General features: G+C 37.4%; 1 protein-coding gene across 1 annotated transcript in view; it reads left to right on the top strand.

Moving 5' to 3' along the window:
• Nucleotides 1-22,877, top strand: part of LIN28B (lin-28 homolog B) — a 121,767-nt gene extending 98,890 nt beyond the window's left edge. The window contains exons 5-6 of the mRNA XM_036769339.1: nt 12,230-12,286; nt 22,508-22,877. Coding sequence (XP_036625234.1) covers nt 12,230-12,286; nt 22,508-22,877 — 427 coding nt within the window. The remainder of the gene's footprint in view (nt 1-12,229; nt 12,287-22,507) is intronic.
• The last annotated feature ends 4,114 nt before the right edge of the window (nt 22,878-26,991 follow it).

Genomic DNA, 26,991 nt, shown 5'->3' with positions numbered 1-26,991 from the left:
TCCCCCTGCCTTTTATTTATTTTTTTTTTATCTTCCTCCCTCTTCTTTCCTGTGGGGTAAGATACCCAACTGAGTATGCATGGTATTCCCCCTCAGGCCAAATCTGATGAGAGCAAGGTTCACTCATTCCCCCCTCACCTGCCCACTCCCCTCCTCTCCTAGAACTGCTTCCTCTTGCCACCTTTATGGGAGATAATCCACCCCATTCTATCTCTCCCTATCTCCCTCTCTCAGTAAGTTACTCTCTCATCCCTTAATTTCATTTTATTTCTTTTAGCTATCTTCCCTTCATCCTCAACTCACCCTGTGTCTGCTCTCTTTCTTTTACATATATATATATATACACATACATACACATACATACATATACACATAGATACATGCATACATACACATTCACTTATATATATACATAAACATATATATATGCATATATATATGCATATTCCCTTCAACTACCCTAATACTGAGGTCTCATGAATCATACTCATCATCTTTCCATGTAGGAATGTAAACAAAACAGTTCAACTTTAGTAAGTCCCTTGCAATTTCCGTTTCTTGATTACCTTTTCATGCTTCTCTTGATTCTTGTGTTTGAAAGTCAAATTTTCTATTCAGTTCTGGTCTTTTCACTGAGAAAGCTTGAAAGTCCTCCATTTTATTGAAAGTCCATATTTTGCCTTGGAACATGATACTCAGTTTTGCTGGGTAGGTGATTCTAGGTTTTAATCCTAGCTCCATTGACCACCGGAATATCGCATTCCAAGCCCTTCGATCTCTTAATGTAGAAGCTGCCAGGTCTTGGGTTATTCTGATTGGGTTTCCACAATATTCAAATTGTTTCTTTCTGGCTGCTTGCAGTATTTTCTCCTTGATCTGGGAGCTCTGGAATTTGGCAACAATATTCCTAGGAGATTTCTTTTTGGGATCTATTTGCGGAGGCGATCGATGGATTCTTTCAATTTCTATTTTGCCCTGTGGCTCTAGAATATCAGGGCAGTTCTCCTTGATAATTTCCTGAAAGATGGTATCTAGGCTCTTTTTTTGATCATGGCTTTCAGGTAGTCCAATAATTTTTAAATTATCTCTCCTGGATCTATTTTCCAGGTCAGTGGTTTTTCCAAGGAGATATTTCACATTGTCTTCCATTTTTTCATTCCTCTGGTTCTGTTTTATAATATCCTGATTTCTCATAAAGTCACTAGCTTCCACTTGCTCCAATCTAATTTTTAAAGTAGTATTTTCTTCAGTGGTCTTTTGGACCTCCTTTTCCATTTGGCTAATTCTGCCTTTCAAGGAATTCTTCTCCTCATTGGCTTTTTGGAGCTCTTTTGCCATTTGAGTTAGTCTATTTTGTAAGGTGTTGTTTTCTTCAGTGTATTTTTCAGTATTTTTTTTGGGTCTCCTTTAGCAAGTCATTGACTTGTTTTTCATGGTTTTCTCGCATCCTTCTTATTTCTCTTCCCAATTTTTCCTCTACTTCTCTAACTTGCTTTTCCAAATCCTTTTTGAGTTCTTCTATGGTCTGGGGCCAGTTCATGTTTTTCTTGGAGGCTTTGGTTGTAGGCTCTATGACTTTGCTGTCTTCTTTAGGCTGTAAGTTTTGGTCTTCTTTGTCACCAAAGAAAGAATCCAAAGTCTGAGACTGAATCTGGGCGCGTTTTCGTGTCCTGGCCATATTCCCAACCAACTAACTTGACCCTTGAGTTTTTCAGTGGGGTATGACTGCTTGTAGATTACAGAGTTCTATGTTCTACGTTTGGGGGGGAGGTGCCAGCTCTGTCAGAGCCGCACTCCTCCTTCCCCAAGGACCCCCAGTCCAGACTGGGCTCAGATCTTCGGCAGGCTGTGCACCCCTGCTGTGATCCGCCGCTTAATTCCCCCCACCAGGTGGGCCTGGAGCCGGAAGTAACAACAGCTGTAGCTGCCCCACCTCCGCTGCCCCCGGGGCTGGAAGCCGAACCGCGAACTCCTTCCACTCCCGCAGCTTTTCCCACTAACCTTCTCCGCAGTCTTTGGTGTTTGTGGGTCGAGGGGTCTGGTAACTGCTCACGTATTCAGGGCGCTAGGGCCCCCTCCGCCCGGCTTCCGGTCTGGATCGTCCACGCCGCTCAGGCTGGGCTCTGCTCCACTCCGTTCCCAGCTCCCAGCTCCCAGCTCCGTGTGGAATAGAGCTCACCCAGAGACCATCCGGGCTGTCCTGGGCTGGAGCCCTGCTTCCCTCTGCTGTTCTGTGGGTTCTGCCGTTCTAGAATTGGTTCAGAGCCATTTTTATAGGTTTTTGGAGGGACTCAGGTACGGAGCTCACTCTAGTCCGTGCTTACCAGTCGCCATCTTGGCTCCGCCCCCTGTCTAATGTTCTCTTTGATCATTTTCAATTCCAAATACCTTGATCCTAAGCCAAACTATATCTGACCAATGATCCATTCAGCCTGCTATTAGCTCTCCCTTAACCTGCTAGTGATACGCTATCCATGAATAATAATGATAGCTAACAAATGTCATGTGGCCACTCAATAAATGATTCCTGTTCAAAGACTGATCGGAGAAGGTAAATGAAACTTCATGGAAACATGAAATATCTTCTGGAAAAATCATTCCTTGAATTCTATACCTGAAGCATTTGTGTTTTAAAATAGGTATATCTCATTGGAATGGCAGGTTCTGTCTAGGTCTGGTTTTTTTTGGTGTTTTTTTTTAAGGATCTAATCCATTCTTGTTCCTATAGAATGGATAATTTAATCTTAACAATAAGATGATACTCAAGAAGAAAAATAATAGAGCAATCTCAATAATAATTACATATAGCACTTGAAAGTCTATAAAATGCATTACTCACAATAACACATATATACACACACTCACATATACACACATATTTACATATATATTCACATATATATGTATATACACATGGCTCAGAGAAACTAAGTGACTTACTTTTGGTTATGTAGTGAGTAACTAACAGGGCCAGATTCAATTCAAGTTCTTCTAATTCCAAATCCAGGGTTCTTTGCACTACCCCACACAGCTTCTCCTAGTTGAAAGCTGTGCTTTGAGATCTAGATTGCTGGAGGACAAAGGAGTGTGTTGATTCTCAGTGTAAGTTGCCATGGGGTTTAGGACCCTGTATAAGGTTGGTTCTCTTGCTGCCTCATGGAAGATCAGGGAAATGGCTTTAGAGCACATAGCAGAATTGAGTGACCCGTCAAGGCTGTCACTAGTTGGCATAGTTTGTAGAGACTAGCTACCGTATGTGGAAAAGGAAGGATTGTGGATAGTATTAGAATTTAAATCAGAATGATTAATTAAATGCAGAGATCAATAGTATGACTTAGAGGAAGAAAGGAAACATCAGGGACTTTGAGTCTCTTGCAGCTAGCTTTGGGAATTTGAGCCTGTGTGAGCAAGGGTAACTCAAAGAATAGTGAAAGAATGCCCTGGAGATTTATGTATTAGGTTTGATTTGAGGAAACAGGGAGAGAGATGATGTCCAATGCCTGGGTGAAGGCTAGTGGGTGTGATCCCTAAGAGATTGTATGTCAAAACATATCCTTTGCTTCCTGTAGAACAGTCTGAATCTCTAGGGAGTCTTATGAAAGCGATCTGTTCCTTGGAATTGGCCTTATGGGAGTCTGATCCAAATATGAATGGATGAATTAAGTGCTGGATATACAAAAAAAATGACTCATTCAGGATTTGGCAAGAATTGACTTGACCATAGAAATGCCTGTCCAATGGCAATTTTCCTCACTAACCTATACTTACCATCTGTCAATTTTGTTAACCTTTAGCAGTTATTTAAGTAAGTGTTTAGGTTTTATGTGGAAATTCTTGATTGACAGAGTGGGAGAGAGTATAACTCTTCCTGAAGAGAGTATACCTTCACTCCCAGATGTTGGTACCCTTAGACAAAGTTTCATTTACTCCATGCTAGTTATAGCCCTGATTGTGAAGGAGTATCCCCATCAGTAAATCACAGATCCTTTGAATTATTGGAATACAATAGATATTTCTATTTTAGGTGGAAATTTTCTATTTTAGGTAGAAATAGAACCCGTTGAAAATTTATTTAACCTTTTAAGGAATTTTTTCCAGCAAATAATCCAGAAGGTACATACAAAATAGCAAAATTTCAGAATGAGATAGAATAAAATATCGAAATTTTGGTGGTCAGCTTCGTAAAAGGAATCAGCTTTTATTTTAAAACCGACAGGAATGAATTGGGTTTTTTTTGATTTTACATACATACTCATTGAAGCATGTGTATTTTTAAAAATTGTTTTAGTTACAAGTAACAAAAGATGGAGAATTATGCTATTTAGGACTATGATTTAATGATCATTGATGAGAAGGGAAAATGCTAATTTATATTAGGGATTATAAATTGCCACCCAACCAAATGACCTTAATGCCCAAATTTTGGTGTTTGATGTGGTCATCATTCTTCTAAAAAACTCAATAGCACTCTCTGAAGCAGAGTAAAGACTCCTGAAGCTAAATTCCCTAGTCCTTTGAAGGTTTTCCTCCCTAAGATGGTCAAAGAGCAACATTAGCAACAGGTGGCCAGAGGAATTCTCCATCATTACATCAGGGAGTCTGGAAAATAATTTTCTGTTCCCAGTAAGGAACAAGAAACAGTATGAAACAACACTACTTCTGTTTGTTTTATGAAGCTGTGATGGCACACTGAATTGTTGAAACTTTGGCAGGCTCTGTTTACTTTACAAGTTGAAATGTTATTTTGATACATGTTCTGTTTTTGGAGAAGCATATTAACTTCATGATGGGATTATAAACTGTTCCCAGGATAAAATCTTCCGTGCTCTGTTTGTACAGAGGAGCTCTAGAACCTCTTTATTAGTAAAAAATCTAATTGCTGTGCGTTATTAGACTGTAAGATTAAGCCTTTTGGCTCTGATTGTTTTGTCACTTTTTAGAGCTCTTATTTCTTCTTTTTTTTAACCTGTGTCTACTTAGTTTGGATGTGCTGATTCAAGATAATTTTGTGTTTCCTTTTACATATTTACACTGTACACAATTACGCAGTTGTAATCAGCTCTGTTTACAGTTAGTTTTCTTAATGGAAGGTAGCAGCCAGAATAATCAAAGTTGTAAATAACTTCCAGATTATTTATTTGACTTTAGAATATGTTGTTGCGCTCACATTTTGCATTCTGGTAAGGCACAGTTCTTCAAAACAGTTAAGTGTCTTTGTAAAGACCCCAGTGGTTTATGTCAGGTAGGTACCCGCCTCAGTAGGAACAAGAGATTTGTCACATGTAGCAAGTTGTCCTATTATCAGGTATGATTGGCCAGCACAGGTCATTCCCAGTAATCAGGGTAGGATTATAGGTCATATTAAGTTTGATTTGACTAAGACTAGTCTTGGGTAGTTATTGTCAAATAAATATGATTAAGAAGTCAGTGTGCTAAGGGCTTGCTTATCAGAGATCCAAAGTCAAAATTGGTTATTTTAGCATAGAAGTAAAGGCAATCAAAGCACAGAAGGAGTGAGTTAGAACACTTGCTTCACATAGTCACAGATACTTGAAGAAAAACTCCTGTACAACCATTACCTCCCAAAGGATCCCACTTTAATTTTGAAGCATTCTCCTTAAATCAAGCCTCAATATACCACTTTCCAACTTCTACCCATTGCTCCCGCTTCTGCCCTCTAGAGCCAAACAGAATTGAATCCCTCTTCCATACAACAGCCTATGAAATACTCAGAGACAGCCATTATATGCTTCCTAAGTCTTCTCCAGACTAAACATGTTACTCCTTTAATCAGTATTCATATAACATGATTCCAAGGCCCATCACCATCCTAGTAACTTGCCGGATATTGCTTAACTTACCAATGTGATGCAACTTATTAATATAAAATTTGATGCCTAGAAATTAAAACATGTAAGACCTGGTTTGACCAGGACAGGGTACAATGAAACTATCACATCCTTGTTCTGAACCCTATTCCTTCCTTTCTTTTTTTTTTTTTCATTTCGCTTTTTATTTGTACTCTAATGTCATATTTACTCCGGTGCCATAAGCTTTTGTTTCTTCAGTTTCTTCTGGGATATCTTTTTCTTTTGAGCAACCTCCTCTTCTGGTTTAGGAACAATTTGTTCCTTTTCAATGTGTATCATCTCAATATGGCAAGGAGAATTCATGTATGGGTTGATTCGACCACGAGCGCTGTAAGTACGCTGTTGCATTTTGGGAGCCTTGTTAACCTGGATATGCTCAATGACAAGAGAATCCACATCCAGGCCCTTCAGTTCTGCATTTTTATATGCATTTTATGCATATTTATATGCATTTTTAAGCACATGCAGCAAGAATTCAGCACTCTTTTTGGCCAACAACCCTGTGTCCAACCCCACTGCTTAGCCTGGGCACACCTGCCAACTCCACCATTATATCAACGGAAGGGAACACATTGTTTCTTCAACATAACGTCTTTCAAATACTTAGTAGCTTTTCGGATATGCATGCCCTTGATAGCTTGGGCTGTTTCATGAGTGTTCTTAAAGTGGGCCCGGAGATTTGAACTCCTTGACTTGCATGATTTTGTGGGGTTCTCTGGATCAAGAGAGTACCTCACCATTTTAAATGATTACCTAGGACAGCTCAAGGGAAGAGGAAGAGCAAAGGCTTTTGTGAGACATGATGAAAACCTATTCCTTTCTTAATGTAGCGTAAGTTCTCATCAGCTTTTTGGATTGCCATATCGCTTTTGATTCATTGAACTTGGACTCTATTAAAATGTCAAAAGGCCAAGCCTTTATATTCTTATTCCAGTGATGCTGATTTTTAAAGCCGGGGTGTAAGACTTTTACTTTTCTCTCTTAAATTTCATTGTATCAGCTGTAGTGCATGTCCTAGCCTGTAAAAATCTTTTTGAAATTCTGACTTTACCATCTGATGTATTGGCTATCCTTGTCAGCTTTGTATTACCTGAGAATTTGGTAAGGATACCCCACCTCTGCCACAATCCAAGTCATTGATAAAATGTGCCACAGCATTAGACTAGGCATGGTTCCCCTGGGTATTTCCCTGTAGAGTTCCTTCCAAGGTGATCAACTTATTAGTGACAATTTAATCTTTGTGTCCAGTCATCATTAAAGCTCAGAATACAGTTAATTGTACTATCAATTAACCCACACTTCTCCACTTGTCCAGAAAGCTGCATGAGATTTTTCAGATACGTTACTTTAAAAATTTTAAAATTAATGTCTTTTAGTTTTGTATTACTTACATTTCCCAATTTATCCCTTCTTCACCTCCAAAGAGTTCACATTCTAAAGAGAGACGACATACAAATAACTATATACAAGCCAGATATATACAGGAATAATTGGGGGTAATCCTAGAGGAAAGACACTAAGATTAAGGAAGACTGGAAATACATCTTGTAGAAGGTAGGATTTTAGCTGAGACTTAAAGAAAGGCAGAGAAGCCAGGAAGCAGAGGTGAGGAGGGAAAGAATTTTAAACATGGGGATCAGCCAGTGAAAACACTCCAAGGTGGAAGATGGATTGTTTTGTGCAAGGAACAGCAAGAATGGGTCTGCCCGTAGCACTGTCCCACTCAAAACTACTGCTTTCCTGTTACATCTAGAATCAAACTCCTCTGGTTAGCCTCACAGCCTTGCCCCAACCCATCTATCCAGCCTCATTGTACACTACTTCCCCTCCTGTGCAGTTCAATCGAGACAAATTGGCCTCCTCTTAGTTTCTCATACGCAATAGTCCATCTCCCTCATCTTTGTGCCTTTACACTGGCTATTTAGAATGCCTGAAATGCATTCCCTCCTCACCTGTTTTTCACAAAATTTTTTTCTTTAAGATGCAGCTCTAACACCATCTTCTAGGTGAAACCTTTCAGAATTCATTCAACTACTAGTGTTATTCAAACTGTTTTTATATATTTGTATTTAGTCACTTAATATTCTGTATGTGTATGTCTTTGTCCCATCTGTTAGAATATAAAGTTTTGAGTAGGGTTTTGAGTAAGGATTATTCTATTTGTTATTCCCATCATTTAACAATATAATAATTGCCTTATAAATAAGTGTTGCTTTGTTGATTGAGTGTAGTATGTTCTTCCATAGTTACATTTTTGGTCATAGGTCCCATATGACAAGTCTCAATGATTTATACTTGGTCCAATTTCCTTCTTTTTGTCAAGATCAATGATTTACCTTGCTCTTTTATATTTATATTTGCTTCATTTGTATGTGGCCATCCAAGACCATAGGTTTTATTGCCAGCTCTTCTCTTGATTTTTCTCTCATCTGAATTACTGGATTTGTCTGCTGCTGTTCTTTATATTTTGTAAATATGGTTATCTAGATTGATGGATAGACAAAGAGCTTAGGAGTTTTCTCCCTACCCTTCTCTTTTCAGTTTAATGAAATTTTTTCTGTAATTTGCAAGACTCCAAGCAAATATATTTTAACAAATCTTCATTAGGTACACTCCATTCCTGGAAAAGAGCCAATTATTTCTATATTTATCCAACAACATGGTGCAATGAAAAGAGAAATTGAATCTAGATTAGAAGTTGTGGATTCCAATCTCTGCCCTGATAGTTGCTGTTGCTACCTATGTAATTTTATCTCTTAAGACCTCTATAAAATGAGGGTGCTGTCCAATAATAATAGCTGACATTTATATAGAATTTTAAGGTTTTTATCCTTCTATCAATGGTGTGAGGCAGGTACTTGAAGAGAATCATTCCCCATTTTACAGATAAGGAAAGTTATACTTAGTGTTTAAGTGACTTGCCCATAGTCACCCAACTAATAAATATCAGAGGTAAGCTTTGGAGCTAGGTTTTTCCTAGATCTGCCTTTTTCAAAACCCTTACTTTACAGTAATTTATTTAAATAAACTGCTTATGCTTCTTAAGGTCCTTAGTTTCTTGCCCAGGATTTCATAATTGTTAGCAGGGTTTTCTGTTATCTCTTCATATAGTTCGAGTGCCAAATCTGATGGCTCCTTCCCTCGCCAGATTTTTTAAGGTCCCACAAAGTCTGGATTCCTATAGCTGTTCTAGCTTTGTAGCAGATTTTGATTTCTCATTATTTGTATTTTCAAAGGAAGTCATGCCCTTTAGCTAGGAGAAAATCTCAGCATGGCTTCCTCTGGCTAAGGACAGTCAGCTACCTTTGTATATTTTCAGTTTGTACCAAGACCATTCCATTCTTTTCCATCAATGTTCTTCTCATCTATGGTGACCCTTCAGTATTGAAAGCAATAACAAGATAGAAGGATGGTACCTAGAGCTCTATAAGCAAATCAATAAGGAGGCTAAATGTTTTCTAACTTCTTTGCCCTGTTTCTTACTCCACAGTGCCACTTTAAAACTCTCCCTCTATGGCCATCATTCAGCAATGTCTCCTCCTTTGAACTTCTGGATATACAGTATTATCACCTAATCCAGTACTGGTGGCTATCTTCTGCTGACCCTGGGGGCATTCTCCTTGCTTCCTCAACAACTTCAGTACCTGGCCCCAATTCTTCCTCTCATACTAGGGGACTTAAACATAAATATTCGAAGTTTCCTGAACAATTTAAACTTCCTAGTTCTACAAACTGCTCAGCTTAGACCACTATTTCATGAGGAGGCTTGGCCATGATCACTTCACTCCTAGTTCCACTCAGTCTCCATAGTTCTTTACTTCTATGTAAGCTGCTCTTACCCTCCCCCTTTCACAGTTAACCTTCCCCCGTTAGAATGCCAGCCCCTTGAGGGTAGAGACTGTCATTTTTGTTTGTATTGATATCCCTACTGCTTAGTTTATGATCTGGCACATAGTAGGCATTTTAATAAGTACTTTATTTATTTAGCTACCTCCCGTATCTGCTCCATTCCACCTTAGCTACACAGAGCAGTGGTCACATCATTGATCTTACCTACAAATTATACCCCTTTCATGTAGGTGAACTTCAAAATTGCTTTATCATAAACCTTTGTCATTCTATCTTCCCCTATGCCTTTTGCCCCCCAACTCAGTTTTTCATCCTCAGAGTGATATTTAGTCCCTCTACCTCTTGTATTTTTCCAGGCCATATCCCCTGCACTTCCTACAGTCTCCTTCGTTCCCCATCTTGATCCCTTGATGGACAAATTGAGCTTTACACCATCTTCAGCTCAAATCCTTTATCTTATCAGTAGTCATTCTTGTGTTGGCCCTATTTTTGGATTAATACCATACCTTCATTCCCCTTCAAATGCTGCTAAGTGGAGCTGGAGGAAGTCAGGAAATGCTGCAGTAACTGGAACTATTATAAATCTGTTACCTGATCTTGCCTGGGCCGTTACTGCAGCAAGGCGATGCTTCTGTTTTTCCTTAATCAGTTCTCTATCCCACGCACTTTGGTGCCTGTTCTAAATCTTCTTTCTTTTAAAGTTCTTCTTTCAAAAAGTCTCCCATAACACCCCTTCTCCAGTCTTTTCAGCTGATAACCTCACTTCATACATCACCTGAAAAATTGAGGCCATTCGTGGAGAGCACCCTCTTTCCCCCTTATCCTCATGTCACATCCCTCTGACATCATCCACCAATTTCTCCATCATGTGTGTCTGATGAAGAGTTGATCCTTTTCCTTAACAAGGAAAAACCCCCTACATGTACCCTTGTCCTTCTTATATCCTCCTGCAGATTACCCCCACTATTATCCCTACTTTCAGTAATCTCCAATCTCTCCTTACCTCCTAGTTCCTTTCCTCATGCCCGTCGATATATCCTTATCCAACCCATCCGTTAAAAAAAAAAAAAACTAACTCACTTGATCCAGCCATCCCCACTAGCTCTTGTCATATTTCTCTGCTGCCTTCTTAGCTAAATTTGAAAAAACCATGCCTACCATATTTCTTCTCCCCTCACTCTTTTACTGGTGGTCTCCTGATCAACAAATCTAATGGCCTTTTCTCAGCCCTTTAGCTGTCTTACCCTTTCTGCAGCATTTGACACTTTTCTCACTTTCCTCTCTCACATATTCTTTCCTGTTTGGGTTTTGGTACCCTGTCCATTCATACCTGTCTGATTGCTCCTTATCAATCTGATGATTCCCAAATCTATATGCTAATGATTTCCAGATGTATCTACCTAGCCCTAGTCTCTCTCCTGACCTCTTGTTTTACTTTACTAACTGACTTGGACATTTCAGATTTGATACTCAAAATGGAAGTCGTTATCATTCCTTATAACACATCTCCACCCCACCCTGTTCTGAACTTCTCTGTTGCTTTTGAGACCGTCTTTCCAGTCTTTCAGACTTTCAACCTTGATGTAATCTTCCACTCTCATTCACCATGTATAACCAAACCAGTTGCCAAATCTTGTCATTTCTACCTCTGCAGCATCACTTGTGTATGATACTTTCTTTCTACTCACACAGACGCAATTCTAGTTCAGGCCCTCATCAGCTCTTACCTGAAATATTGCAAAGCTTTTCTTATTGGTCTCCTTGTCTTAATTTCCTGTCTACTCTAACTCATCCTCTGTATTGTTGCGGATATGATTTTCTTAAAGCATAGGTCTCACCATGTCCTCCCCTCCCGTTCCTCTATATACTCCAGTAGATACCCTATTATTTCTAGTATCAAATGTAAAATGGTTTTTGTTTGATTGGGTTTTGTTTTTAAATTCAACATCTTCACAATCTGGCTCCTTCCTGCCTCTCCAGTCTTATACTTTCTTCCTCTGTGTGCATTTTGTTGTCCTGGCTTCTTGCTATTCCTCATACATGATACTCCATGTCACATGTCTGTGTCTTTGTACTGGCCATCCCTCCTATCTGGAATGCTCTCCCTTCTCACCTCTGCCTCTTAGAATTCCTGGCTTCCTTCCAGACTAAGCTTAAACACCACCTTCTGCAGGAAGTCTTTCCTCATTCCTCAAGCTGCTAGTGCTTTCCCCTCCAAGGTTACCTTCCATCTCTATGTATCATTTATGTTTCTATTTGTGTACATGTTATTTCCTCCTTTAAAATGTAAGCTACTTTGGGAGATGTGGTTTTAGTGCCCATCTTGGGGATTTCTCGTCTTGTTACCCACAGGACTGAATCTCCAGTTTCCTTTTCATTGCTGCCACTCAGGGGGTAAAAATGGTAAAGGGAAGGGTGGAGAGTATTATAAGTAGTTTCTTGGATCCTGTCTTTTCCTCTTCTCTCTGTTTTCTGTAGAAGTAACTCATCTGCTATCTTGTCCCCTGCAGGCCAAGACACAGTTCTGATGCACAATTAGACTTGACTACAATGGGCAGGAATTACAGGTACAAAAACATAGTTGCCAAATAATATTTTTATTATTTCATGTTTTGATTGCCTTAACTCTAGTCTAAGAACACTCATTAAATGTTTTCCAAGGTGCCAGTTATGTTGTCTCCCCCTGTTTCTTCACCCCAGTCTTGCATGGAGAAATGGTCCTTCTTGCCAAGTCAAATCCCTATACATGCATCCTTGTTCTCATTCTATTCTGCTTTCTGTAGCAGATTGCCTCCTCTATAATTTTAGAGGGGGCAATCTTTAAACTCTCCCTATTTTACTGGCTGCTTCCCTTGTTGCCTGCAAACATGCTCATGGCTCCCTCATCCTTAAAAAACAAAACAAAACACAAGACCCTTTCACCTGATCTGTTTGCCCCTACTAGCTATCTTCCTCTGCATTTTCTCCATTTCCTAGCTAAATTCCTTGAGAAAGTCATCTATAATCAGTTCCTCCACTTTCTTTCTTCTCACTCTCTTCATCTGATTTCTAATTACTTAATCGAAACTGCTCTCCCCAAAATTATTAGTTACCTCATAATTGCCAGATCTAATGGCCTTTTCTCAGTCCTCATTCTTGACTTTTCTGAAGCCTCTGCTACTGTCAGTTGTCCTTTTTCTGAATACTTTTTCCTCTAGGTTTTTATGACACTGCTTTCTCCTGGTTCTTGTTCTGTCTGCTGTTACTTCTTTTTTTTTTTGTTGGATCAACATCCAGGTCATTTCTACTAATCAAGGGTGCTGCCCAAGGGTATGTCCTAGTCCCTCTTTTCTTCTTCCTCTATAGAATTTCATTTGATGATCTCATTGTCTCCTATGGATTCAGTTACCATCTCTATGTAGATAGCTCTCAGATCTCTTTATCTGCCTCTAATCTCTCCCTGACCTCCTGTCTCACATCTCCAGCTTTCATATTAGACATCTCATAGACATCTTAAACTCAACTCAACACATCCCACCCTTGTCCCTTCCAAAAACAACTTCTCTTTTCCAGATGTCCCCCCCATCTTCCTAGTCACTCAGGTTCACAGCCTAGGTGTCATTCTAACTCCACACTGTCTCTCAAACATATCCAATATGTTGCCAATTTTGGTTATTTCTACTTTTGCATATTTCTTACATCTCTTACATATTTCTGTAACACAGACTTTCATTCCCTAATGCCTAATTCTTTTTAAGCCTTCTAGTTGGTCTTCCTTCCTCAAATCTCCAATCTATCCTCCACTCAGATGTCAAATTTATTTTCCTAAAGTATAGATCTTTCCTTGTCACTTTCCTGCGCAGTAAAATCCAGTGGCTCCCTATTGCGTATAGCACCAAATATAGACTCCTCTGACTTTTAGAGCCCTAGCCCCTTCATATCTTTCTAGCCTTCTTACTCCCCTCTTCATATTCTTTGAACCAGCAACACTGGGCTTCTTGCTTTTTCTTGCACGTGACACTCCATCTTGTGACTCAGTCCTTTTCACTGGTTGTTCCCCCAATGCCTAGAATGCCTTTCATTCTCCCTTCAACTTCCTGGCTTCCCTGGGTTCCTTCAAGACTCAATTCAAATCCTATGTTTTTCAAGAGGACTTTGCCTGATTCCTCCTCTTCCCACTACTGCATTTCCTCTGAGATTACTACCAGTATGTATATCTCTTGTATGCACACGTTTGTTTGCATGTTATCTTTTTTTATAATTTTTTTTGTAATTAATAGAAATCTATTTTCTCTCCCTCCCACCCCCTGCTCCATTGGGAAAAGCAAAAAAGGGAAACATATTCTGCACCCTGAGTCCACCACCTCTCCATCAGGAGGTGTATAATGCTGCTTTATCACTGAGCCTCTTGAACCATGAATGATCATTACAGTTAGTCAGAGTTCTTACAGCTTTCTTGCAACTTTGCATTGCTGTTGTTATTGCATTACTTATTCTTCCCCATTCAAATATGAGCTGGAGGACAGAGGCTGTTTCTTTACTTTCTTTGTTGTTCTAACGTTTGGCACAGGGCTTTGGATTTCTTCACTTACTTGAGTTTCTTGCCGAGCTTTCTTTTAACTAGCTTTTACTTCATTGGTTCTTGCTGTTTTATGAAGTGATATTTCTCATGATCTTGTACCATCTTTTTCTATAGGTTTTTTTTTTTCTCACCAAGGAGTGTTTAGGTTCTTTTGGTCTCTTTTATTATGGCAGCTGATTATAGTGATTGGACTTTTATGTGAAATTAGTTTAATTGGTGTCAATATACGTTTCTTCTGTTTCCTTTTCTGGAGTATCAGCAACCTGTTTAAATAATTGGAATCGCTTTAACTGTGTGCCATAATTTTTATCTAGTTTCTAGTCGTTCTTTAGTTTTGTTTTTTTTTCCTTACTCTTGTCTAACGACTCCCATATTAGTAATAGGCCTATTAAAATATAATACTTTCATTCTTTTCTGATGCTTTTTGGTGCTTACTAAATCCAGGGCCTCCTAATTCATTATATGTAGGCTTTTGTGTTGTTTATAACTGCTTAACTTCTATTGGTTCTTCATTCACAACTATATTTTTAGCACTTTTTTGCCATATACCCCCAAAGTCCATGATTCATTGATATCACTCTATGTAGATCAAATTTGGAGGATCTTGTCACACATTTATTAATATGTTTTCTCTGCATCATCTTCCTCTTAAACGGATATTGGCAGATGAGCTGCAACAATTTTTCTGATGGTCTTTTTGTGAATGATTATAGGTACTGCAACATGGAATGAACAACTGTCCCATCATAGGATGTTTTTTCTTGATTTGGGACACACAAGACCAACTTTGCCAATTCTTTTATTTAGATTTCCAAAAAGGACATGTATACCACCTATACAATTCTCTTCCACTTTTATTAATTAATGAAGTCTCTGGTTTTTAAAAATTTGTGTTAACTGGATTCTTGCCTCATTCCTTAAACCATTTCTTCCCTCTCTCTGCCTATCCCCCATATAACTGACAATTCCTTTGTACTTTCTGATTTGTCTTAACTTAGAGACTACATATCCTCCTTCTACCTTTTGCTGATGAAAATTAATGCTTTTGCATGTAGTAGTTTTTTGCAGTTTCTAAACTGGAACCAGTTATTTTAAGCTTACATTTAACAGTTTGCCTAATGTTTTCAGAATGCTTAAGGATATATATTCACCATTTATAACAAGGTAGAAAATAATAAAATAAAAACTCCTTACATATTAGGACCAGGTTTGAGTGTCTCATCTTTACTCATTTTGCCTTTTCTCCTTATATGGGAAAGTATGAAGTAATCTAGAAAGCAAATGAGGATAGGTTAATATTTTAGAAGAGAACCTCCATTTTAATTTTCAATCAATGCACATTTATTAAGCACCTACTATGTGCCAGGCACTATGCTAAGCTCAAACTTTATTGAGTATCTCCATTGTTTAAGGAAGGAAGAAAGTACATTCCAATCCTGGAAGATTCTCTGTGTGAATGTAATGAATTAGAATAGGTACGTTGAGGTCAAGGAACAACTTGTAATCTAATTTGTTGGAAAATGACAAAGTGAACGTAGGGATATTTGTGTGAAGTAAGGCAGAAAAAGTCACTTAACGTTGGATTGCGAAGGGTCTGAAATGCTAACTAATTTTATCCGTAGCCCATCCCTCCCCATTTATGGACTCTGAAATTGTCCCCAGATTAAAAGCATGTTTGAGGTCAACGTCTACTGAAAAACCATAGCTCACAGACTTTTCTTGCCATACCCATTAGAAGACACACTGGTTAAAAGCAAAAGACATTTGATTAAACAGTGTAGTAAGATAAATGATAAAGGTGATTCTTCCCCATTCAAAGAAGCATACCACAACTTTGGCCTTCCTGCTTTCCCTTGCAGGAAACACTCTTATCTCCTGACTCAGTCCTTTTCACTGATTATTCCCCACCCCACCCCTATGTCTAGAATGACTTCCCTTCTCACTTCCACTTCTTGGATTCCCTGACTTCCTTCATGACAAAGGCCAATTCCTACTTTCTACCATAAGTTACCATACCATAAGAAAGACCAACGGCCAAGGCACTGAAAGTTAGGGCATAGCACATTCCATGAGTTTCATGTCATCCCTAGTAGAATACTTCTCTGCTTCTGGTATAGCTGCTACTTCCTGATGTAGCTACTGGTGTCACTGGTAGCCTTGGTACTACCCTGGATCCCAACTACATTCTCTACTGGTGCACACTGCAGGGGTTCTGCTGCTCCATTTTCTCCATTTCACCCTATACCGGTATCTCCTGAACTATGGTTCTCTTCTGTGTTATAGCTCCATTCTTTTATATTTTGAACCCACAAATGTAGCCAGCTAAAGAAGTTTTATAGACATTGCCTGCTTGTTGTGTTGCTTTTCTTCTGCCTCAGCTCCTACTCTTTGAACTCGATCTATTCTTTGGTAGCATGCGAAAATTCCTTTCATTTTCCATTAGGTCCTTGGCTCCTACCTGGGTCCACACAGTGTATCTGTAAGGCTTCACTTAACAAAACTGTATGAGGGGAGAAGGTAGTGCTAACAACCTCTTGCTCTGCATTCCTGCCGGCAGCAAAATTACTGCACTCTCCATATATTCAGTAGGACTGAGGAGCCAGTGATGGTTTTTGAATAAGGAAATAAGATAGCTAGTTCTGTGAAGAGTAGATGAGAGAGAGCGGAGGCTGGGAGAACAACTACTAGGCTATTATAGAAGTCTTGACAAAAGGTAACAAAGGCTTAAAGAGTGTTAGCATGCCAAAACATATGTAGAGCACTTCACAGACCTTAAAGGGATATGTAAATTCTAGCCATTAATAATAATATTAATAGTAATAGTAGAGAGATGGGAAGAAATGTGAGAGATGCTTTAGAGGTAGAATTGGCAGGTGATAGCAACTAGATAAGGAGTGAGGAGGAAGGGAGGAAGAAAAGAAGGGGAAGGGAAGAATAAAAAAAAATCTTGAGTGAGCAGAGCAGTGGTGATGTCAGCTAACCACCGCATGTATCCCTAATGCTGTCTTAATCACTATTTAAAAGCTTTTCTCTTAGCCCTACCAGAATTCATAGAATCATAGCATTTTTGAGCTGGAAGGAGCCTTAAAGTACACTTAGTCTAACCCCATTATTTTGCAAATCAGGAAACTGAGTAATGGAAAGGGTAAGTGACTTTCCTAAGGTAACTCTCTTCCCTTGTCATAGACTAGAATCTAGGTCTCCTGACTGTCAAGTCAATACTCTTGCATCTGTCCCACTGTACTTCCAAAGGAATATGTGTTATATGAAACAGTGTTCCCCTGTGAATACTGGTAGGATCATTACACAGATCTTTCAATATGAGATACAACTGATGTATAGCCACAGTCTTGCAATTCTCATGATGTTTTAGGAATATAGACAATTTTTATGGGTTTACTTTTCAGATATCAAAAACCTTATTTCATATAATAACCAGTTGTTCAAATCTTTAATTTTTAATCCACAGAATAGCCTGGGTAGTTTTGAATACAAGAGAGACCTTTAACCTTCTAAGCACAGTATAAATAGGTCCCATACATGTGCATTTGATGGTGGTAATGATAAGTAGCTGACATCAGATTGCTGGATCATCTTAATTATTTCTTAGTATTTCAGCATTTCTTCTAATGTGATAAATTACTCAGATTCACTGAAAAAAAACCTTCATATTTACAATTGTTCATTCTAGGAGACTTAGATTATAGTTGAGTCAACAAAATGCTAACCCATTATATTTAACTTATTAAAGTTAGAACTCTTGGCTAAAGTAATAAACTAGTGGCTGCTAAAATAGGCAACATTTCAGTCAAATTACTTAAGGTCTTATAAGGAAATCATTGTTTCTAAACCATCTGTGAGCACATTTTCTGTGTGCTGTTACCTCTTTTATTTATAAATACAGACACTGTGAGGAAACTCTCAAATTGAATGGCAGTAGAAGAAGACTGGGGACTGCTGATGTCCCCAAAGTTTAAAGGCATATTTAAAGTCACTCATAAAACTGTTTAGAAAACTAGTGTGTACGTCAGTACTTATAGCTAAATGAGCTTTGGAAATGACTCCAGTTTCTTTTGAGTGTAGTTTTACCATCTGATGCTTCCCTCTCTTATAATCATATTTACAATTGCTATGAAAATACATTTTCCCAAATATTCTAAGCACTGAACCCTGTTTAGTAACAGGACCATTTATGATTCATTGTTTGTATACTCCTTATTTATTTGTTCATATTTGACTAAAAATCATGTTATATTGAATTGAATTAACTTTCTCTACCCTTTTTCCTAATTAGATACAAAAAATCAAATTGTCAGCTCCAAAAATGATTAGTCATATAGATGTAGTTGTTAGAATTAAGAATCACACAATTTGGCTTATTTTCTTTATTGCTTATGTGAAATATTTTATAATTATAAATTGAATTTGAGGAAATATTTCACCTATTCAATTAGTAGTTTTTCCAATGAGTTAAAATAAAGTGTAATTATTTTACATACAATTTCTATATTTGAAGCACTATTTTATTTTTGTGGATCCTCATAATATCCATTCATGTCACAAGATTATTATTTCTGTGTCTGAATAATATCTCATGTCATATAATTTCTTATTCAGAATGAATTCTTATTTAGGTATAGAATAAAATATTTCTGAAATCCTAAATGCTTTTAAAATTTTATTTGGTCTTAGATGTCAAAGGGATTTTGAGGCTACTGTATGCTGACACTATTCTCCTTTAACTTAACATTTTCCCATCCTCTTTTAGTAGCCTTTAAAAAAACTGATTAAACAACAGGATTTTGAGTAACTGTCACTGCAACCATCTTGAAATAGTTTTTAAACAAGAAGTAATCATTAAAATTATGAGATCTCCCCTCCTCCACTAAAAAAATCAAAGCAGCTATATTTTTGTGAAATAATTTTGATTGAAAGAGCACATGGTCCTAGATCCCCTTTAATTTTAATTTTGCTTATTAAGATTTAACTTAGTATCAAGGATTTGGCAAGAAGTTGTTTTTATGTGTACATTTTTATTCTTGCTAAAGGCTTTAAGAGATGTTATGGTGTTTGGCTATAGTTCTGCTTATAAGTATGTGCCTGTGGGCACTTGCATCTATGTATTTATTCATATAACTACCCATAGCCATATGCAGTTTTGGTGCAGATACCATAATGTAAAATTAGCCCATGCATAACAAAAGGAAAATCTAGTTTGGAGAAGCATTCCTGAATGGTGAGTGAACAAAGGGGGCTAGTACTACCACATACTGCTTGCACGGAGGATGTGGTGTGGTATCATTTGTGTGCTGAGAGGTAGCTGAACATTTCCATTTTGGTGTAAATCCCTTGAGAAGGAAAGCATTTCAGAATGGGGTGTGATCTGCTCTCTTAGTAAGAGTGATTGACATGGAATGAATAAATAGAAGGGGAGAATAAATACCACTCCTCCCCTTTTAAGCCCAAGCACATATACATTTAATGCAACGCTTTCAGTGCAGGAGGCTAGCTTCCTTAATGACAGCAAATTCCTTAAAAGCCGGGCAATAATTTGCCAGTGGTTCTGGTTTTTTTTTTTTTTTAAAGCCAAGAAACAAGCAAACAAAGCTCCCTTAGAAAAATATAAACATTTTGCAATACAAATGTGGTGGTAAACATGCAGATGAAATATATGATGGAGCCCCTATATGTGAAAGTGGAACCTTGACAGCGGTTCTTGGTCAATGGGTGAGACAGAATGGTTCACTGAATTGGATAACACACTGCATACCATAGTGACTGATTAAATTGATTTGTCTGTGGCTACAGCCTACTCTATTACTGAAGCCCTTTAACCTATTTTGCAACTCTTCAAAACCTGAGATCCTGAATGAATGTGATCTTAAAGGAAATTAACTTAATTCAAAAGAAGGAATTTTATAAATGCAAATTTAAAGTTGATAAAGTATTCATTTTTTTGCACACTGAACAAAGGAACTATGACAAAAACCACATTAAAAGAAAAATGGCTTTCTTTTTTCTTTTCTTTTTAAAAGTAGCTGTAATTGAACATTTGACTTTCAGGCCTTCCCGCTTTCTTAGCTCATAAGTGAATTTGTTGTTTTAATTATTGCTGTTTAGTTTTAGATCCCCTCGTAGAAAACATAAAATATGGCAGAACCAACAGTGTTGCTGCTTTGAAAATGTGTTTAATTTGCACAATGTTAGATATAAACACATAATTTAACAATAAATATGTTTATATACCCACAATGTATTTTTTTCCTTTCTAATTTTGGAAAATGCATAGCAGTGTTGTTTGAGATAAATACTTATTGATTGATTTAACATTAATCCATAGCTAATAAAATATGGCCAGTTCTTTCAGTTAATTTTTTGTGCCTGAGAAAGCAGTCAACTGTGTATCTACTTTTTTTCCAGCTTACCTATTACATGGAACAGGGAGATTGAAAGTATACAAATTAATTTTTATCCTTACTGCCCCCCTTCAAAACAAGGGGCTTTCTTAAATGAAATGGACAGGTTTGAACTGCTTTTTATCACTTCTATTTGTATGTGCGATATAAAACAGTCTTAATTTCTAGGACTTAGTCATTTTAAATACAGTTATATTTGCACTCAGCTAATACACTACAACACCTTGAGATTGTAATGTCAGTTTTAGAAATGTCAGCTTCATTTACATAAAAATAAATGATACCCATGAAAGTAATCATTTGCAAAGTGGCGAAGTATTTTTCTCTCTGCTACATTATGAAAATAGCAGTGTCTCCATTTTAGTGGATCAGGTGCAACGTTTGCTTCCTACACGATAAATGTAAGTTGAATGGTAGACTACCACATAGATTAAAATAAAACATTTGCTTTTAAAACAAAGTGGCAGCCCAAAATAAATTGATACATTCTAGATTCTTCATTTTGATCACTGACCTCAGTTTCCTTTAATTTCAAAAGAATTTATATTTTATTGACCTAAGGGAAGCTTTTGTTGTTTTAAATTTGTATTATGAAGAGATGAGAAAACTGGTTAGGAGTAAATGATGTGCCTTCATTTCCTAATGCAGCTTTTAGAAGATAAGTAGATTTTTCAAACATAAACACCCAGTACAACAGCCACTCAGTGAACACTCACAGTATTTGATGATAGATTGATGTTCATTTGAATTGAGAAGAATTTAGCCTGGAGGAACAATGAAATGTTTTCAGAAAGAAAAAGAAATCTGTTCAAAACTGAATGACAAGCATGTTAATATTTTTTCCACAAAAATTGTTGGCATTCCTTTGAAAGCATAGGTATTGTATAGAACCTCCCACTTCCTTCATTAAATTATCATCAACCTTTGCTTCTCTGCTTATAAATCTGACCTCTAAGTGTCTGGAAACATTCCATTTGTAGTTACGTTCTGATTCAGATACTTTCTGTATTCCTCTTGAAGTATTTGGTAATTTGCCAGATATCATTCATTAAAGATGTCTGAATTTTGTAGATATCAAATTTCACTATGCTTAATTTTTACAAAGGAAAAAGTATTTTCTCCCCATTCGAGTAGTTATCACAACCAACCTAATCACATTGCCACCCAATTTCAGTTGTAATTTTCTCACTCACAAGTTGAATAAATTTCTCTCATAGTTAAATTAAGAATGTATGTGAATATCTATATTTTAAAACAGTCTTCTTTGTAATGCTGTATAGTGAATATGTTGTTTAATATTGGGTGCCCTCTGGTGGACGAAGGTATCAGAAACATACAATTTTTAAAGAAAAGTTTTCATTGGCTCTTTTGAGACAAGTGCTCACTCTGGTGGACCTGGGTTTGCATTCCAACTTCATGGCTTCCTACCATGTAACATAGGGCAAGTAACTAAATTTCTCTAGACCACTTTTTCCACGTCTTTAAAACGAGGTTGTACTCACGGCCCCTAAGGCCCCTCCTAAGCTTCTAAATTGTGATTCTATGATAACCACAATAATTTGTCTTATCCACAAACATATGCATTTATTGCCTTTAAATTATTGTATTTGAAATGACTTGTTTTACGTTAACTCATTCGCTGTAATCATCAGCCTTCGGATTAGTCAGTGTAAATAATAAGGCAAATTTTAAAATGTTTGTTTCACCGAAGGCTATGACGTCTTCGTAAGACTAACTTAAATGAGGCTCTTACTCTATTTTCTGTTGCTACCTGCAGTTAAAATAGTCTTTTTTCCCCTTTTTCTTCTCAGATGCTACAACTGTGGTGGCCTTGATCATCATGCTAAGGAATGTAGTCTACCTCCTCAGCCAAAGAAGTGCCATTACTGTCAGAGCATCATGCACATGGTGGCTAATTGCCCCCATAAAACTGTTCCCCAGCAGCCCACTAGTTCTCAGGGAAGACATGAAGCAGAACCACAGCCATCCACTTCGACTTTCCCCCGAGAAGTGGGAGGAGCCTATGGCTACTCATCTCCATCTTATTCTCAGGAGGGCCGATCCGAGATCTCAGAACGGTCAGGCAGGTCACCTCAAGAAACTTCCTCGAGTAAGTTATCCACCTCACCTGAAGAACAAAGCAGAAAGGGGCCTTCTGTTCAAAAAAGGAAAAAAACTTAAAGCTTTTTCATCACATACCAATTTTTTTACCCAGTTGGGATGTCTACCTCATGCAAGTACAGGGGAAGTAATTTCACCATCAGCAGCTGACCTGGAATTTTAACTACTGTTGAGGAACTGTGAAATTTTTTTTAAACAGACAAATCACTCTAAGCAAATTATATTTAAGCAGGGTGTCATGTTTTATGTTGTTGGAAGAATGAGAGCGAATATGAGAACATATGTGTATCTGCGTTTGCATGTGTGAAAGGAGAGAACATGTATCTGTGATGGGTGTAGCCTTCATATACAGGTATGTAGACATATATATAAAGAAGTGCGTATCTTTATATATGTGTGTATGTAGATATAAGCACACACTCTCACACAACTGGAAATGTCCAAGAGTTGAATGTCCATGTGAAGCAATATTCACATTTTAGGATGTTTTTGAAAATTATCCCCTGGAAACTTTCTTGAAATATCATCTTTTTATTTATAGCCACTTATAAACAAGAAAAATATGACTGTTACTCCTTATTTGAACCAAATAATGCTTCGCATCTCCTAGCTGCCAGTCATGTGGAACTAGGGGTATTAAGACATCCATTTTCCCCAAGCTTGGGATAACTTTTTGGTTTTGTTTTTTTTTTTTCTGATACTTATAGATCGGCATTTCCTATTATCATGTCTCAAAGGCAGTACCTTAATGCTCTTTGCCTCTAACTGCCACAGTTTTTATTTGTTCTGGGATATATAGAACTCCAGAAAAGACAATGAATGTGTATTTTATGTGCTGGTATCTCGATGTTACTTTACATGAATATGGCTTAATTGTGAATTAGATGCCTATTAGGAGGAATGAAGGGAAGGTGATGTAAAAATTGTTGTGACTTGATCATTTCATATGGTATTGTGATACCACCCCACTGTGACCCTTTATGTATTGTCAGGTTTTTGAGGGTTCATTGGGAGTAGCAGCTTTCCTGGTCAAGTTAACCCCTCTAACCATTGTTTCAATCAAAGGGCCCTCCTCTTTAAAAAACAAAACAAAACAAAAAAAACTACTGAAAATCCTGGAAAAAACTCTAATAGTTTGATGTATATTTTTGATGGTAGTTTTTTTTTCCTGGAGAGTACAGGAAGAAATCTGTTTTCTAAAAAGATCAAATGAAAAAACAAAACAGCACAAAAAAGGAACAAACCATTATGATAAAGGTTGAGAATGAAAATAGTTACCCAACCTGTGTTACAAGAGAATTATATTTTTGGGGAAAAAAGTGCAGTATTTAATGGCACACAACTAGAGTCATGAAACCTGGGGCAGAGGTCCTTACACCTCACTTGCCCGAGATCTAGTTATATGTATGTACTTGGCATGATGAAATTGACCATCTTACAATTACCTTATCATCGATGATGAATTTAGCCCATAGAGACTTGAGCTCTGAGCTCTGAAGTGCTGCTGGCATCTTAGATCCAGAATGCAGCACTGCAGGCTTTGTATCAATAGTCTCAGTAAGTAACTCCTTTGTTAAATTGATAAACTGGTTGGGGAGAGGTGAGGAAATGTGGGCTGCACAGTAACTGTCATGGTATTGGTACAGATTGAGATTCATACAGGAAAAAAATAGAGGACATTCCTGTTCAAGTTGCTATTCATAAATTTATGAAACATATCCAAGAAAGTATAACTTAATTATAACACCTAACATTGGCAATAAATGTTGGTTTGCAAGTGTCTGGTAGGTGTAAGCTCAGATAATCAAAAGAAAAAGGAAATAGCATGAATCAAATTAGACAGTTTCCGTTGTATGGTTTGTTGTCCCTCCCCCACTTGTCCTGCTATGGGAGACTTTTACAGTTGCTACTGCTTCAGTGAGCAGCAGATAAGGATATAATGCCTCAGGCTGTGGCACAAATCCTTTACAACTTAGCTTGAATTCCATGACAGTGTTTGTGAGAATCTCCATGGTTTATACTGATATTCTCAGTGTGCTATAATGCAAAGCTTACCTTTGACGATATTGAATGTGATATATCTATAGAGAAGTACTTCCTTGCCTTATGTGAGGATTGTAAGCTTATTTAAATTATGTAGACAAATCAAAGTGGCATTGCTTAACCTTATAGCAGGTATTATAACCAGGTTAAACGGTATAAAGATGCAAAACATAGGTCACTTTGAAAATTCAAACCAAAGTTTCTTGACCTTGTAGAAATAGGAAATTGTGCATTTGAGAACTGGACATTCCCTGTTTACATATAAAAAAAGTTCAGAGCTGAGATCATTTTAGAGTAAGATATTCAGATTTAGGGTCAGAATTTTAGATCTTACTGGCGCAGTTTAAAATCATTTTAAGCGCCAACCCAGACTGAACTACTAAGAGCACATACCAAACCTATCTTATGGTTAAAAGTTTAGGGTTTATTTTTTTATATAAGAATATAATCACGATTACATAACATACTCAGGACAAAGAACTTTGCTCAGGGAATATACCATATAATGTTGGGTTTTTTCTTTACAGAATAGTCTATGGGCCTGCTTATTCAAAACAAACCAAAAAACTTAGACCTTTATGTAAGTATTATGGACTGATGTTAGTAACTACCTCTGAGTTTGACATAGACCTAAGTTTTTGATAATCAGATATCAATTTTTGTATTTTTGTTTCATGTGAAAACGATAAAGTGGTATTCCTGTACTGGTTGCTTATGTGAATATCAGTGATGTTAGTCACAGTGTATTTGCATAGGTGAAAATGTTATATTCTGTTTACAGCAAAAGACTACCTCATAGTTAATGCAGAGCACACCTTTATGCTGCTCCAGCCTTAAAGGTGGCTGTTGACCCTATGGTACATACTCTTTAATATCTGTATAATGTATGTAATTCACCACTGCATATTTCTGACAAACACTTGGTAACAATGAAGCATCTGATTTTAGTTGTGTGAAGTCTCCAGACATTTCCTTAAAGTTATTGATTTGGTCTAAAGGATTATGGGTACTCTTCACAAAAGCCAAATAGAACACTAAAGCAGCCTTGGATATAGCCTGATTGCTGAGGGGTGAATAATCACTTATGCTAATTTCATTCAGATTGCTACTAGTCAAAGCTACCAAAAGCCAAACATTGCAGCCTGTGGCATGTAACTAACTAGCACTGGATTGTCAGGTGATATAAAAAGTGCAGTTCTATACCCAGCTACTAGAATTGGCCTTTGAAAGAAAAACTGGACTGGAATGCCCTACAGAAGAAATGGCCATTTGCATGGACTAGAGTATCTTAGTTCAAGGGCAAGGCTATGGTCCTGAGAAGCGATTGCCTCTTGCCCTCCTGTGTACATCAAATAGAACACTCACGGTCCATGTATTTGAACTACGATAAAACCTAAGAAAGATATACTCTCATCCTCCCAAACCTTACAAAAATATAAATGGCTAAACATTGAGTTGGCATTTTCATAACTCAATTTATGTCTTTACTAGAAGACTTTGTGTGATTCTTTTTGCAAACCGACAGATAAAACCAAAAGAATGATGAGCACCTGCACACCGCCCAGAGTAATGGAGTTGTGTTCTATTTTTGAGTGCAATGTAGGGAAAGAGATCAAGGAATGATGCTTGTGGCTGATTGGCCTGACATATTAGTAGCTTCACTCCACCTTCAAACAGAGAAAATTTTAATTGCCAATCTTTTTCTTTTTTCTTATTATGGCTTGAGTTTGTTTTGCACCAGTGCTATCCCCAAGTTACTTACTGCTAGTTGTATTTAGTTTTGTGAATAGAGACCCATAAGTGTTAATAGACTTTGTAACATTCACTGTAAGGTGAATTATAAAGGACATGGGAAATCTCATTAAGTCTTAAAATTAATTTAAATTAATTTATCTGTTTCTCTAAGAAATGTTTATCATAAAAATATGTGTGTATTTCCCCATTGGTTATAAAAACTGGGAAAGTATGTACATGTGCAGAAGCACTGACTTTAATTTTCTAGATGTCTTAATGAGATTTATTTGTTTTAGAGAATACCTTGTGGAGAACATCCAATTCTCTCTTACACATCTGTCAGCAACCTCTTTGAAGATGTGGTGGTTGTATTAGCTGTGTCATAATTGTTGAGATC

The sequence above is a fragment of the Trichosurus vulpecula genome, chromosome 7 (genome assembly GCF_011100635.1).
Source record: "Trichosurus vulpecula isolate mTriVul1 chromosome 7, mTriVul1.pri, whole genome shotgun sequence".
In the NCBI taxonomy this organism is placed as follows: Eukaryota; Metazoa; Chordata; class Mammalia; order Diprotodontia; family Phalangeridae; genus Trichosurus; species Trichosurus vulpecula.
Note: the sequence above shows the minus strand (reverse complement) of the source record. Positions and strands in the feature narration are given on the sequence as shown.